The following is a 13,511-nucleotide window of genomic DNA, read 5'->3' as shown; positions in this document are numbered from 1 at the left end:
ATGCACATAATGTTGACGTGTCTTTTCTTGTTTCTTGGATGGCGCTTATACTCTGGATTTCCTGCATTCAAGTTTTACACTCAGTTTTGATGCTGGTTTGAATGTGGGAAGTGCACTTCCCTGTCATTACTTTTAAAGCAAAAAATAATTCTCACGTGGCCAAGTGGTTAAGGTGTTCGACTAGCGATCTGAAGGTCGTGAGTTCAAGCCCCAGCTGAGGCCGCGTGTTGTGTCCTTGAGCAAGGCACTTAACCACACAGTGCTCTGCGACGACACTGGTGCCAAGCTGTATCAGCCCTTGCCCTTACCTTGGACAACATCGGTGTTGTGGAGAGGGGAGACTTGCAGCATGGGCAACTGCCAGTCTTCCATTCAACCTTGACCAGGCCTGCGCCCTGGAGAGTGAAGACTTTCCAGGCGCAGATCCATGGTCTCGCAAGACGAACAGAATTCTCCAACCCGCAGTCCTGCATTTACCTGTTTAAGAATGCAATCTAGTGATTGATTTCTGCTACTCTAACTCATGAAGGGGCATGGGTTGAGGAAGGGGATATCTCTCTCTGGATCCCTTCATTACTTCAGTGGAAGCCTCTACCCATTTCCTTTACCATTAGGATGAGAGTGGAAATTAAATATCCACTGGGACTGTTGGTTGGACACAGACACAATCATTTACTGATGCTGTGTATTCCAACCACTGTTAGAATTGAAATCCATGGTATAACTGTAGCCTACGAATGCTCATTTTTCTTCTTTCTCCTCCTGAAAATTCCTTCAGTGTACAGTTCTCTGGCCCAGCGGATCGCCTCAATAATTCGAGAAAATGTGAATCCATTGTCCCAGGTTTTGTTCCTCAATGCACAACCCCACACATCTAGCAGTAGGTGGTCACTGGTTGCTAAGTCTGCACAAGCCCACTGGTATATCCTCTTAAGGCCTTGCTCCCATCCAGGGTGTGGTTTCCCACTCCGTACAAGCTGAGGCAGACCCCCATCTTGCCTTGGCTCAGGAGTATAATCAATGACAAAATTTGCCAAGTGCCAGCTCACTTTTACTCTGGAATGTTTACTGCCTCTTTCACTAGACTTCCCTAATGGATAGACCCAGTGAACCCTGTTGTCCCTATTGCTTGTTGGCAGGTGATTGAGGAGATGACGCAGATCATTGATGAGCGGGAGGAGTTCAAGGAGAAACTGCAGGAGGCGATGGATTTGAAAGCGGCGGAGGAGGAGGAGAGGTTCGGAAACATGGAGGGACTGAGCAGAGCGCTGGAAGAGAGCGAGGTGACAGCGTTTCGAAGCCGTTCTACCTGCCCCGTGGTCATACTGAAGCCAATATTGTTGACCATCCAGAGGGTCGAATTGACCAGGAACTTCAGGGTGGTAAATCAGAAACTTCCAACCTGACAGAGCCTTATCTTCACAGCTGTAGGAGCCATTCTGCCTAAACGCCAGTGGCATAGCAGGCGTATGACGATGATGCAGGAGACATTGCGATGGTAGTATATCTTCAGTCACTAGTACCAGAAAAGTCCCTACGATATTTAAAGGATCTGTGCTGGACTCACTCCACTGGACCTTCTTCTTGGACCCTCAGCACCTCATGAAGCATAGGCCAGTAATGATCTCCCATCTCCATCGTTCAAAGTCGATGGTATGGTTGGAGTTCATCAATGTTTCTGTAATCCTTTGTATCCACTGTACAGGGGGTTGGTCCATACAGCTTCACCAGAGCCCTGTTGGCCGGCCTCGCCCATTTCCACACCTCATGTCAGGGAAGTAGGGCTGGACTTTGTAGAGGCACTCCACTGGACCTGATGCTCTCTAAACCCTGTTCATCAACCTATTGTTCATATTTGAGGCCATTCAGTGGGTGTCAGGATAGGTCAACAGATCTGGGATTGAGTCAAAATCATTCATGATCTCTTAGGTGCAACTTTTGAATATGTCCCTGCATTCATTCAGATCACGACCGGTCAATCTCAACTCCTTTTCCCTACCTTAATCCATCATTCTTCAATACTTTAAACCTTGTTGTGTCCTTGAGCAAGGCACTTAACCACACATTGCTCCGCGACGACTCCGGTGCCGAGCTGTATCGGCCCTAGTGCCCTTCCCTTGGACAACATTGGTGGCGTGGAGAGGGGAGACTTGCAGCATGGGCAACTGGCAGTCTGTCATACAACCTTGCCCAGGCCTGCGCCCTGGAAACCTTCCAAGGTGCAAATCCATGGTCTCACGAGACTAACTGATGCCTATGAATACTTTAAACCTACATAAATTCAGAAAATTTCAGCCTTTTCCTTTCCCTTCTTCCTTACCCCACACCTTTAGCCTTATTAGCTTTTGTAGAAGAGAATTTTCAGGTTTCCACTACCCTTTGTGTGGAAAAAACGCCTGAGTAGCCTAACCCCAAATTTAAATTGAAACTTAGGCTTCCCTCACAAGAAAATGTGGTTTCTCCCCATTTGTACTGCACTAAAACTGGATGGAAAATGGTATGAACAATCCTGCTCTGGTTTCCATTAGCTCCTGCACAACTGGGCTAACCAAGGTCAGTGCCTGGGGTACACTCAGTGACCTTTTGGTCAGTGTCACACTTCACCCGCAGGTGAGCAGATAATAGTGGAGCTTTCATACTCCTTTGGGTATTCCACTGGCATCTACCACCCTAGGACAGTATGCTGAGCAGACGATGGTACCAAACCACCAACATAGCAGCCCCTCAGATAATTTGTGGAAAATAGATGGGCCTTTTCAACTGGGCAAGTTATTCTCCTACTGAGTTTCTCTCCTGGCTGTGGCAGTGTGGTTCTAATCATTAATAATGTGACCAGGACTGAAAACCATTACAGCTTTTCATCACACCTTCTTATTGGAGACACACCAGTGAAATGAAAAGACCTTGCCCTGACCCCAAGTGTTCTACTCCAGTGCGTCTCCATGTTTGGAATGGAAAGATTTCTTCCTCCCCAGGACAACTTTCCAAAGACATCTGAGCATCTGAACATCAGACCCTCTATGTCCCTCCTAGAGAATGATGTTAACTTTGTCTAATAGAGTTAGAGACATGGAGAGTCATACATCACAGAAACAGACCTTTTAGTCCAACTGGCCCATGCTGACCAAGATAGCCTTCCAAGTTAGTCCTATTTGTCAGTTTTTTTGATCATAACCCTCTAAATCAGGGGTTCCCAACCTTTTTTTATGCTCCGGATCAATACCATTAAGCAAGGGGTCTCTGGACCCTAGGTTGGGAACCCCTGCTCTAAATCTTTCCTATCCATGAACCAGTGGATTTACTTTTGATTCCATTGAGGTCAATGGGGAAAAATTGGAAGAGATTCTCAATAACCTTCTGATTTACTAACACCGTTTCGTTATCACAGTCTATTGTATTGAGGTTATCCGATCTTCAAAGGTAGATAGCCTCAACCTAGAATGGTTGTACCCCTGAGATTATGTGATCCCACAGCCCAGCGACTGCTCACTGACAAACCTAGGTTTCCTGCCCTGAATGTTGTATTTTTGTTTGGACCATGCAGTACTGCATTGTTCCAATCAACAGTCCGAACGCACTGAGTATTGTCTTTGTCTTTCACTGCACAGTTACACCTGCGATGTTTTTACAGGCTGCAGATGTTGTGGCTACCTTTATTGGAGTGATTGCAATATCTTAATCTGTACTTGTATTTATGATCACCAGGCTCGTCTGCGCACTGACTTTGTGAATCATGTCAAGCAAGAGTTTGAGACACTTCAAGCGCTCTCAGTTGACCAGACTCTGCTGTGGGTCCAGAACGTTGTCACTGGCATTTTAAATGCCACTTTGTTATGGTTGCACCAATTGGAACAGAACCTTGTGGATGCTGGGATAGACGTATCAAGTTGTGAAGGAGGTGACATTCTCTAATGGTGACATAGAGTCATAAAGCACTACAGTACAAACAGGTCCTTCAGCCCCTCTAGTCGGTGTTAAATTATTGTTCTGCCTAGTCCCATCGAGCTGTATCTGGACTATAGTCCTTCATACCCTCTCATCCACGCACTTATCCAATCTTCTCTTAAAAGTTGCCATCGAACCCGCATCCCTACTTCCACTGGCAGCTCATCCATACATTGCACCACATTCTGTGAAGCAGTTTCCCCCAGGTTCCCCGTAAATATTTCACCCTTCACCCTTAACCTATGACAGCTGAGGACATCAGACACTGGCACCTTTCTAAACCTAGAACTCAAAGCCAACTTCATTCCAAATGGCATTCATGGATATTTACCCCCAAACTACCTGTCATTTGGCGCGGCCTCACTTAAAGAAGGCTGGTGTTAAGAATGGCAGCGTGGCCTGGTGGTACAGAATAGATTGTCCTTTACAGACAGTAGGCTGAGAAATGTCGCCGAGGGAAGGCTGGTCTGCAATCGTCCTGCTCTGTTGTGAATAATATCTCCACTCAATAGAACAACCAACTTATAGTACTGTGCAAAAGCCTTTGTGTGTGCGTGTGTGTGTGTGTGTATATATATATATATACCTAAGACATTTACACAGTACTGTAGATTGGCAAATTACTGTAAATTACTACAGTACTATGCAAAAGTCTTAGACTAGAGTGCCTATGACTTTTGATAGTACTGTAGTAATTTTATGCCTTGCACTGTACTACTGCCATAAAAAAGTCATGACATATATGACTGATGATAAACCTGGTTCTGCTACGGGTCTCTATTGTGGACAGAGAGTGGGAAGAGGGCAGGGAGAAGGGATTCATAGTTGGGAAGAGAGGAGGGGAGCAGAAGCACTAGAGAGACATTCTGTAATGATCAATAAACCAATTACTTGGAATCAAATGACCTTGTCTGGTGTCTGCACCCACACAACCCCCTGCCCTCTGCCCTGGCACTCCTTCTCTGCCACCTGTCCCCCACCCCTCCCATGGCGTTCCACCCTTGTCACTTCCAACATCCTTTACTCCCACCTGATCTACAAACTTGCTCTCCACTCCAAGCTGACAAATACAGTACTGACTTGACTTTATTTATTTTTTTACATACTTCACATACATGAGGAGTAAAAATCTTTATGTTACATCTCCATCTAAATGTGCAATGTGCAATCATAGGAATTCATAATAACTTATAATAAATAGAACAGACAATGTAATATAGAGTACACTCAAAAGTCTTGGGCACCCTACTGTAGATATGTGCGTAAGACTTTTGCTCAGTACTGTAAAGTCAGACTTTAAGTATACCAAGTGGGGCAGAGCATTGGTATTGTCAGCACCTCTCATTTTATTTCCGTGCAGGAATCAGTGGATGTCTCCAGTTGCTGCCACAGAAACTTCACAAGGCAGAGGAGCAAGCAAAAACATTACAGGTACTGTGGTAGTACATCCCATTAACATTGCACCTTTAATGTTCAAAAATGTTTTGAATTTCTTTCCTGGAGCATTAGCAAGCAAAATGTTAATGATGGGCATTAGATGAAAGTCAAAAATATGCCCCTGCTCTAACGCTGAAATGAAAGCAGAGAGTATGGGGAATGCTCAACAGGTTTTAGATTTGAAACCCCAATATTTGTTGTAAGGAAACAGAAGGAAGAATGGGGCCAAGAAGCCTGGAGATGGGGCATGGGCCCACGACTGAATCCATCTCTCGCTGATCTTGTCGACTGAAGTGTCGAGCAAGATTGAAACCAATGCAGTTGAGAGCAGGCGGCGAGCTGCTGTTCAGCACCATCTTCCTGTATTTGACCAGTCTCTCTCTCCCTCTCTTGCTCACTGCTACTGAAGGAAGGTGCCTGCATGTGACCGTTTGTTCTTGTTCGTTCTCTCCCCCCGCCTCTCTCTCTCTCTCTCTCTCTCTCTCTCTCTCTCACTCTCCCCTCTCTCTCTCCCCCCTCTCTCCCCCTCTCTCCCCCCTCTCTTCCCTCCCCTCTCCCCCCCCTCTCTCCCCCTTTCTCTCTCTCCCCCTTCTCCCCCCTCTCTCCCCCTCTCTCCCCCCTCTCTCCCCCCTCCCCCCTCTCTCCCCCTTTCTCTCTCTCCCCTCTCTCCCCTCCCCCTCTCTCCCCTCCCCCTCTCTCCCCCCTCCCCCCTCTCCCCCTCTCTCTCCCCCCCTCCCCCCTTTCTCTCTCTCCCCTCTCTCCCCTCCCCCTCTCTCCCCCCTCTCCCCTCTCCCCTCTCCCCTCTCCCCCTCCCCCCTCTCCCCTCTCCCCTCTCTCCCCCTCTCTCCCCCCCTCTCTCCCCTCTCTCCCCCCTCTCCCCATCTCTCCCCTCTCTCCCCCTCTCTCTCCCCCTCCCCCATCTCTCCCCCCTCTCTCCCCCCTCCTTTCTCTCTCCCCCCTCTCCCCCTCTCTCCCCCCTCTCTCCCCTCTCCCCCTCTCCCCCCTCTCCCCCTCTCTCCCCTCTCTCCCCCCTCTCCCCCCTCTCCCCCCTCCCCTTTCTCTCTCTCCCCCTCTCTCCCCTCTCTGCCCTCTCTGCCCTCTCTTCCCCCTCTCCCCTCTCTCCCCTCTCTCCCCTGTCTCCCCCTCTCTCCTTCCCCCTCCCTCCCCCTCTATGTGTTACTGGTTCCTAGTTATTCCTTTTTTTTGCTATTTTGTGCAATTTTGATCTGGGCAGACTGGTTGAGCGGCCTGCAGTCAACAAACAACACAGCTCAATTGAACTGAACTGAACTGAACTGGACTGGACTTTCCTAAACTGTTCCAGTGACTTCGTCGTTTGATGTTTTATATTCTGTGTTTTTCACTATTTTTTTGCCATTTGTGCAATGTGTTCTTTGCTTTGAGTGTTTGGTGTTTGATATTTTCTCTGAGGGGATTCCACAGTGTTTCTTTGTTTCGTGGTTGTCTATGCAAAGACGAATCTCAGAGTTGTATACTCTGATAAGAAATGTACTTTGAATTTTGAGCTTTGAACATCAGGGCAGGTGGCCCAATGCTGGGGTATAACAGTTGTTTTTTAAGGAGGAGAGAGAGGTGAAGATACTTGGAGAATTACAGTAAAGAACCTTAGAAGCTAAAGCTCGGTGATGGGGTGATTATGTCTGAAGATGGGTAAAAGGCTGGAATTCGAAGGGCGGAGACACCTTGGAGTAAATTAGGGCTGAAGAACACACTTCGACCTCCCTTTCTTTTGTATGACATGTAAAAGCCCTGCAGTCAGATGCCCAGGCTACCGTCCTTCCCTTGTGTTCGTTATCTGAAGGGGACATGGCATGTGTCTTTAAGCATGTGAATGACTGAAAGATATAATCAGTCAGAATGTTACAGTAAATTAAACTTTAAAAAAAAAACAACTGCAGATACTGGAAAACTAAAATAAAGAGAAAGCCGGACATCTCCCAGGGGAACTAATACACAATCACCTCTCTATCGATTGTGCTGAACCCCTTTAGATATCAGGAGGTGGGTATCTGTGCCTACCTTTCTCACCTTGAGCTCAGGAAGCATTTGCTGCATTCTAAGTCCTGCTTTAGCAGACAAATCCTGCCTTAACACAGGCTGCCCATGGTGTGCGAGGCCTTTGTCTTTATTCTTTCCTTTGCTCCTCACCACACGCACATTTGCTCTTTGTACCCTCAGCGGATTAAATGTTTTTCTCACAGTTGCTTTGTGTTTTCCTGAAAGGCAGTGCGCCAGCTCCTGTGGGCTGCTTCTGGGCCCTGTGTCATGAGGATTAATTCACTGCTGGAAGAGAAAGTGCAGCCTGTCTGGTACTGGCATCATTGTCTGGACGTTTAACAGAACACTTTGCATCTCCGGCACCCACCCTACCCCTCTGCTCCCAATCACCAATACTTTATAACCAGTGAATGAATTAAAATATAAAACAAAACACACGATACTTTTATTAACGCCCTAGGAATATTCTCCCTGGTTGCTTGCAATGAGGTTTTAAAGATTAATCTGTAACCCTTAATGATTCCAGCTCAGATCTGGAGAATTGGCAACCCTGTCCCAGAGTCCTGAATGATGCCGTCTAATGGATTAATGTATCCCACAGGAGCAGGTGGATCAGATGCAGAATTCCAGGGATCGTGAGAGAGAGGAGCAGCTGAATGCTGTGCGGGCACAGTGCAAGCAACAGATGGAGGAAGAGATTAGACGCTGGCGGTCAGAGGTTCAAGAGCAACACAAGCAGGTAAGAAGTCCCCAGCCTGGGCTGGAAAGGGTTTGCACAGCACTGAAGTTCAACTTGCCCTGCTCTCTCCCATTTTGAACTTGGCATTTAACTTTATATATTGCAGATGACAGATGGGCATCACAGATTAATCAGTTGCTTGGGAATTCAATAATATGACGCTGTTTTGAATTCACCTGGGCTTTTTCTGGTGTGACTTATCTGTATGCACCCACTGCAATACCCAGGGTCATTCTTTGTGCAGCAATGCCAGGAAAATTTGCCCCACACACGACTCTCACAAAAACTGGCGGAAGTGTTGACCATCTGGTACTTAAGGCCTTTTCTGCCGTTCGTCAATATCGTGATTCGTTCTACCTCATCAATATTTTCCTGCGCTATCTCTGTATCTCTTGATCCCCTTAATATTCAGGAATCTATTGATCTCTGTTTTTGGATGTGATTGTTGACTGAGCCTTTGTAGCCTCCAGGATGAAGAGTTCCAAAGGTCCACCACCTTCCAAGTGAAGAGATTGCTCGTCGGCTCAGTCCTAGATGCTCTATCCCTTGCCCTAAGTCCCTGACCCTTAGTTCTAGGTTTGTCAGCCGGGGGCTTCCCCCTCCCTGCACCCACCCAGCCAAGTGGATCAAAGCCAAACTGTGTGAGTGAGCAAGAACATGACAAATGTGATGTAATATGGAAAAAATGGGAAGTTATCCATTCTGATGCACGGTGAAAAGCAGAGTATGATTTAAATGGTGAGGGATTGAGAAATGTACATACATGTCCAAGGGGACCTAGTAACCATACAAACTGTATGATTATAATCCACCTGAAGCCTCAATACCACAACCTCCTACTCTCAATGATACTTAATTTCATGCTGCTACCTAATTATAATCACCAAACTTGGAAACAGGCATATTCCATCCCCAGGGTCCATTTTGATATCAATTGTGAATAACTGAGGCCCAAGCAGCAGTTCCTGTACAGCTCCACTAGTCGAGTCTCTGCTGACCTGAGAAAGACCTGACTTGATTTTTCCCACTAATTGCTTTCTGCGAGTTAATCAATTCTCATTTCATGTCAGTAGATTGTCCTCAATTGCATGTGCTCTTGAAAAAATGACTTCCCTTTCCTGGAAAAGAGTAAAGTCAATATTTTGACCCAAAATGTCGACTGTACTCTTTTCCACAGATGCTGCCTGGCCTGCTGAGTTCCTCCAGCATTTTGTGTGTGTTGCTCAGATTTCCAGCAACTACAGATTTTCTCTTGATTGCGACTGGATTACTACACTGCAAAGTCTCTTCCTGAAGAGATGTAAATCTTCCCTTTGACAGGAGTTCAGAGAAACCCTCTCTCACTGCTCCCCCTCTGTGATCCCTGCTGCTCTCCAACTCTCTGACCATGTGCTTACCCAGACCCGCTACGACAGCCATGTATCCTTTCTGGGAACATGTCTTTGCCGCCAGCTTGTAGCACACAGTTTCCAGATATGTTTTCCCAGTCCTGCCGAAGGGTTTCGGCCCGAAATGGCAACTGTACTCTTTTCCATAGATGCTGCCTGGCCTACTGAGTTCCTCCAGCATTTTGTGTGTGTTGCTCGGATTTCCAGCATCTGCAGATTTTCTCTTGCTTTTCCCTTTCCTGAATTGATGACTCTGTCCCGTCTTGTTCTTTTCTGGTGTTTTGTTCTTTAATCCTTTATTACTCATTTTCCTACTGATGTTCGGTGAGCAGATCCATTAAGTGATTGCTAACATTCTTCTACAACATTTTTCTACTGTTGCTATAACATCCTAACTCCAGAATACACCCTAACACAATCACACCCTTTGGATCCATTACTGTATAATTACTGGGCTTGCAGTGTGTTTATCACCCTGTTTGCTAGCTCAGTCACACTCTCACAGCTGAGCCTGATCCAATGTTAGCTCATGCTCACCTGAATTGTCTTTTGGACATTCTTGCCTCCCCAGATGGATGGTCGTCAGGAGCAGGTACTCAAAGTGGTCACAGATGTGACACACAGAGCAGAGCGTTCCAGAGATATTACATGGGGAAACTCAGTCTGGATGTAGAATGCATGACAAATCCCTCCTCCCACTCCCCACCCACCTATGACAGGTTTAAAAGCTGCTGCTGTGTGTAGCCAGCTTGAGAATTAGTCCAGGCAGACTGAGATTATAGCAAAAACACAAGAGATTCTGCGGATGCTGAAAATCAAGAGCAACACATTAAAAACGCTGGAGGAACACAGCAGGTCAGGTAACTTCTATACAGAGCTGACTTTCTGGGCTGAGGTCCTTCATCAGGGCTGTGGATTATAGCAATATCTGTCCACCACAGTCATCCAGAGATAATGGTGTGGAGACAGGCTCTTCAACTCACTGGGGTCTGTGCCAAGTGTCAAACATTCAGGTACGCTAATCCTGCATTAATTCCACGTTGCTTTCCATATTTTCATCAATTTTACGCCCCCCCCCTCAGATTCTATCACTCACCTTCACACTAGCAACATACAACAGCCAATTAACCAAGTAACCAGCAATTCCTTGGAATGTGAAACTGCAATACCCGGAGGAAATCTATCTGGTCAGAAGGAGAATGTCATGCAGATGGCACCAGCAGAGGTCAGGATTGAGGAGCAAAATGGTGGAGACAATCAAGCTGTGGTGATGTGCCCAGGGGTGAAGCTTCTTTCACTGCCAGTGTGAACGTCACAGACAGATGACTGCATGGTGAATTACCGGACTATTCTGTGTCCCACAGCAACTCGCCGAGGCGTTAGCTCTGGAGAAGGGGCAACTCGCCAAGGCGTTAGCTCTGGAGAAGGGGCAACTCGCCGAGGCATTAGCTCTGGAGAAGGAGAAGCGGGTGGAAGCAGTGGAGGAGGAGAAGAGGAGGCATGAGGAAACGGAACTTCGTCTCCAGGAGCTGAGAGAGGTGAGTGGGGAGAGCAGATGGAGGCGACTGAGAGTAGGATGGCTGTGGGCAGTGCAGTTCGAACCTAGCCAGCACTAGCTGAGGCTACAGCCCGGCCGCAGTGGATGGGTGAAAGGAGGAGGCTCCTGCACTAGTGCATGGGCTGAGAGAGCCGATGACAGCAGTGAATGTGTTTGAGGGGACAGTGTGAGGTTTATAGTCAGTTATAGAATACTACTGTCACTAGCAAGGCCAGTATTTATCCTCCATCCCTAATTACCAGTAGGACATTTACGTTGGCAGGTCAGGAGTCAGATCAGACAGATTTCTTTCCCTGCGGGATATTAATGAACAGGCTGAGTTTTTAACAGCAGACTCAATATTCTTGTGATCTGATTTTCTGATCATGCCATTTTAAAAATTCCACGTTGATCTCTTATTTTAATTTTCCCAGCAACTCCTGTGTAGCTCAACCACAATGCTATGGTATACCACTATAGGGGGATGGAGGGGTTTTGACGGCAGTGCATTCACTGGGAAGAGGTTAGGTTCTTTATTAATGGAGCCGTGTATAGGGGTTGGCACTAGGTGATGCATATAGAAGGAGTCTACTTACCTTCTTGATACACCACAGTGCTGAACTGATAAATTGCCTCCGAGAGATTGGTGATCTCACCTCTCCTGTGTGTCCTTGTTCACAGAGTGCAGCGGTGAAGTGTCAGGAGGTGGAGACGCTGAAACTGCAGCTGAATAACACATCACAAGCACTGGACGAAGCAAGGAAGATGGAGGTACACCCTTATTGCTTACATATGCTGCTTTCAGTTGAGAAGCTTTCACAGAGGGGTTTAAAGAAAATGGACAGCAGCTGCACCTTTGCCAAGCTCAGGACATCCCAAAGCACTTGTCTAAAATAACTTACTCATGTGAGGTTATTAGGAATCTGTGAGCTGGCAGTTGCTGAATTGACTGCCAAGTTACATTGACTCACTCTAGTCACTGGCAGTCATCTCGGCAAGTGAAAGCTCACAGATTTCTAGTAATTGATCAGGATTCTGGAAGAACTTTCTTTTTGTTCCTGGAAGGAGTCACATGGGGCATCTTTTATCAGTATTTGAGTGAGCAGACAGGGTGTCATTTTTCATCTAAAGGGCAGTTATCTCAGGCAATGCAGCACTTACTGCCTTTGGGAACCAGACAGAACTGACATGGTGTATGATTGTGACAAAGGCAGTCTACGTCTTGTCGATGTGCTTGAGCTGACTGCTCTTTCACACAGTTGGCTACCATTCAGCACCTCTCTGGCTTCTTTCGGCTGAGTCAGAAAGCACAGGCCTGATTCCATCCCGCCATTGCTGGGGGATCATTTATGATGGCTTTCTTCCTGTTACCTTTTGATCCTCTCCTCCTTCTCGCTTATCCATCCTCCGCTGAATTCCTCAAAAATCCTAGTGCAAAACATAGCAGACGTTTGAAATCTGTAGTATTAACAGAAAAGGCTGGAAGTAGTCAACTGCATCTGTCAAGAGAGAATTAGAAGTAAAACATTTATTTATCTTTTAACTTCTCCTAGTTCCTTTCATCAGAAACGGGAAAAGTTAGGGTTGAAAGAAGTTTGAGGTCTTCTCTTGAAAACGATTGTAATTACAACACTGCCAACATCACCGCTTCCTTCCCAATAAAGGAAAGTAGGCTGTAAGTTTGTGTAAGGAACTCCAACTTTTAGAACTTTAGCGGGGATGCTAACTGCACCGGAGGCTTTGCTGTACCTGAAGTATGGATGTCAGCTGGTTGTTCTTCAGGAAGCATATATGCACTTACGCTATTGGTGGCACAACACTTTACAGTACAGGCGACCTGGGTTCAATTCCCGTTGCTGCCTGTAAGGAGTTTGTATGTTCTCTCCGTGACCACAAGGGTTTCCTCCAGGTGATATGGTTTCATCCCACAGTCCAAAGACAATACATGTTGGTCAGTTAATTGGTCATTGTAAATTGGCCTTGATTAGGCCAGGATTAAGTTGGGGGATTTCTGGGTGGTGTGGCTTGAGGGGTTGGGATGGCCTATTCCGTGCTGTATCTCAATAAAAAACAAAACAAGCTCCTTTCAGTGTGGTCTCCCAGCAAGACCAGGCCGGATGTGGTGCACTCCATTGCAGTCTTGGGCAGTCAGGGTCCTCTGGACACTCTGTAGTACCTGGAAGTGAGAGCGTGTGAGGAACTGCCTGAGAAAAGACCTGCCTGATTGACTGTAGATGTCAGTTTTCATGTCACACTGTTTCAGTTGCTGCTAAGAACCAGACGATAGAGCCATTGGTTTCTATACTGCGGCACAGGTGAAGTAGGGTCTCTCACTCGGACATTGACATAATCTGAATGGTGATGGCACCTGTTTGGAGGGAGTTGCCATGATGAGAAACAGGATATTGATAAGAACAGGATCATCTTCCTAGAGTTTCATCATGAT

At 46.7% G+C, this 13,511-nt stretch overlaps 1 protein-coding gene across 2 annotated transcripts in view; it reads left to right on the top strand.

The window, feature by feature from the left end:
• LOC134337808 (forkhead-associated domain-containing protein 1-like) overlaps positions 1-13,511 on the top strand; it is a 144,691-nt gene that overhangs the window by 29,823 nt on the left and 101,357 nt on the right. For both annotated transcript variants that reach the window (XM_063033061.1, XM_063033062.1), the window contains 6 exons: positions 1,140-1,283; positions 3,706-3,898; positions 5,306-5,376; positions 8,003-8,140; positions 10,893-11,066; positions 11,747-11,836. In XM_063033061.1, the coding sequence (XP_062889131.1) occupies positions 1,140-1,283; positions 3,706-3,898; positions 5,306-5,376; positions 8,003-8,140; positions 10,893-11,066; positions 11,747-11,836 (810 nt within the window). The remainder of the gene's footprint in view (positions 1-1,139; positions 1,284-3,705; positions 3,899-5,305; positions 5,377-8,002; positions 8,141-10,892; positions 11,067-11,746; positions 11,837-13,511) is intronic.

The sequence above is a fragment of the Mobula hypostoma genome, chromosome 25, assembly GCF_963921235.1.
Source record: "Mobula hypostoma chromosome 25, sMobHyp1.1, whole genome shotgun sequence".
Classification (NCBI taxonomy): domain Eukaryota; kingdom Metazoa; phylum Chordata; class Chondrichthyes; order Myliobatiformes; family Myliobatidae; genus Mobula; species Mobula hypostoma.
Note: the sequence above shows the minus strand (reverse complement) of the source record. Positions and strands in the feature narration are given on the sequence as shown.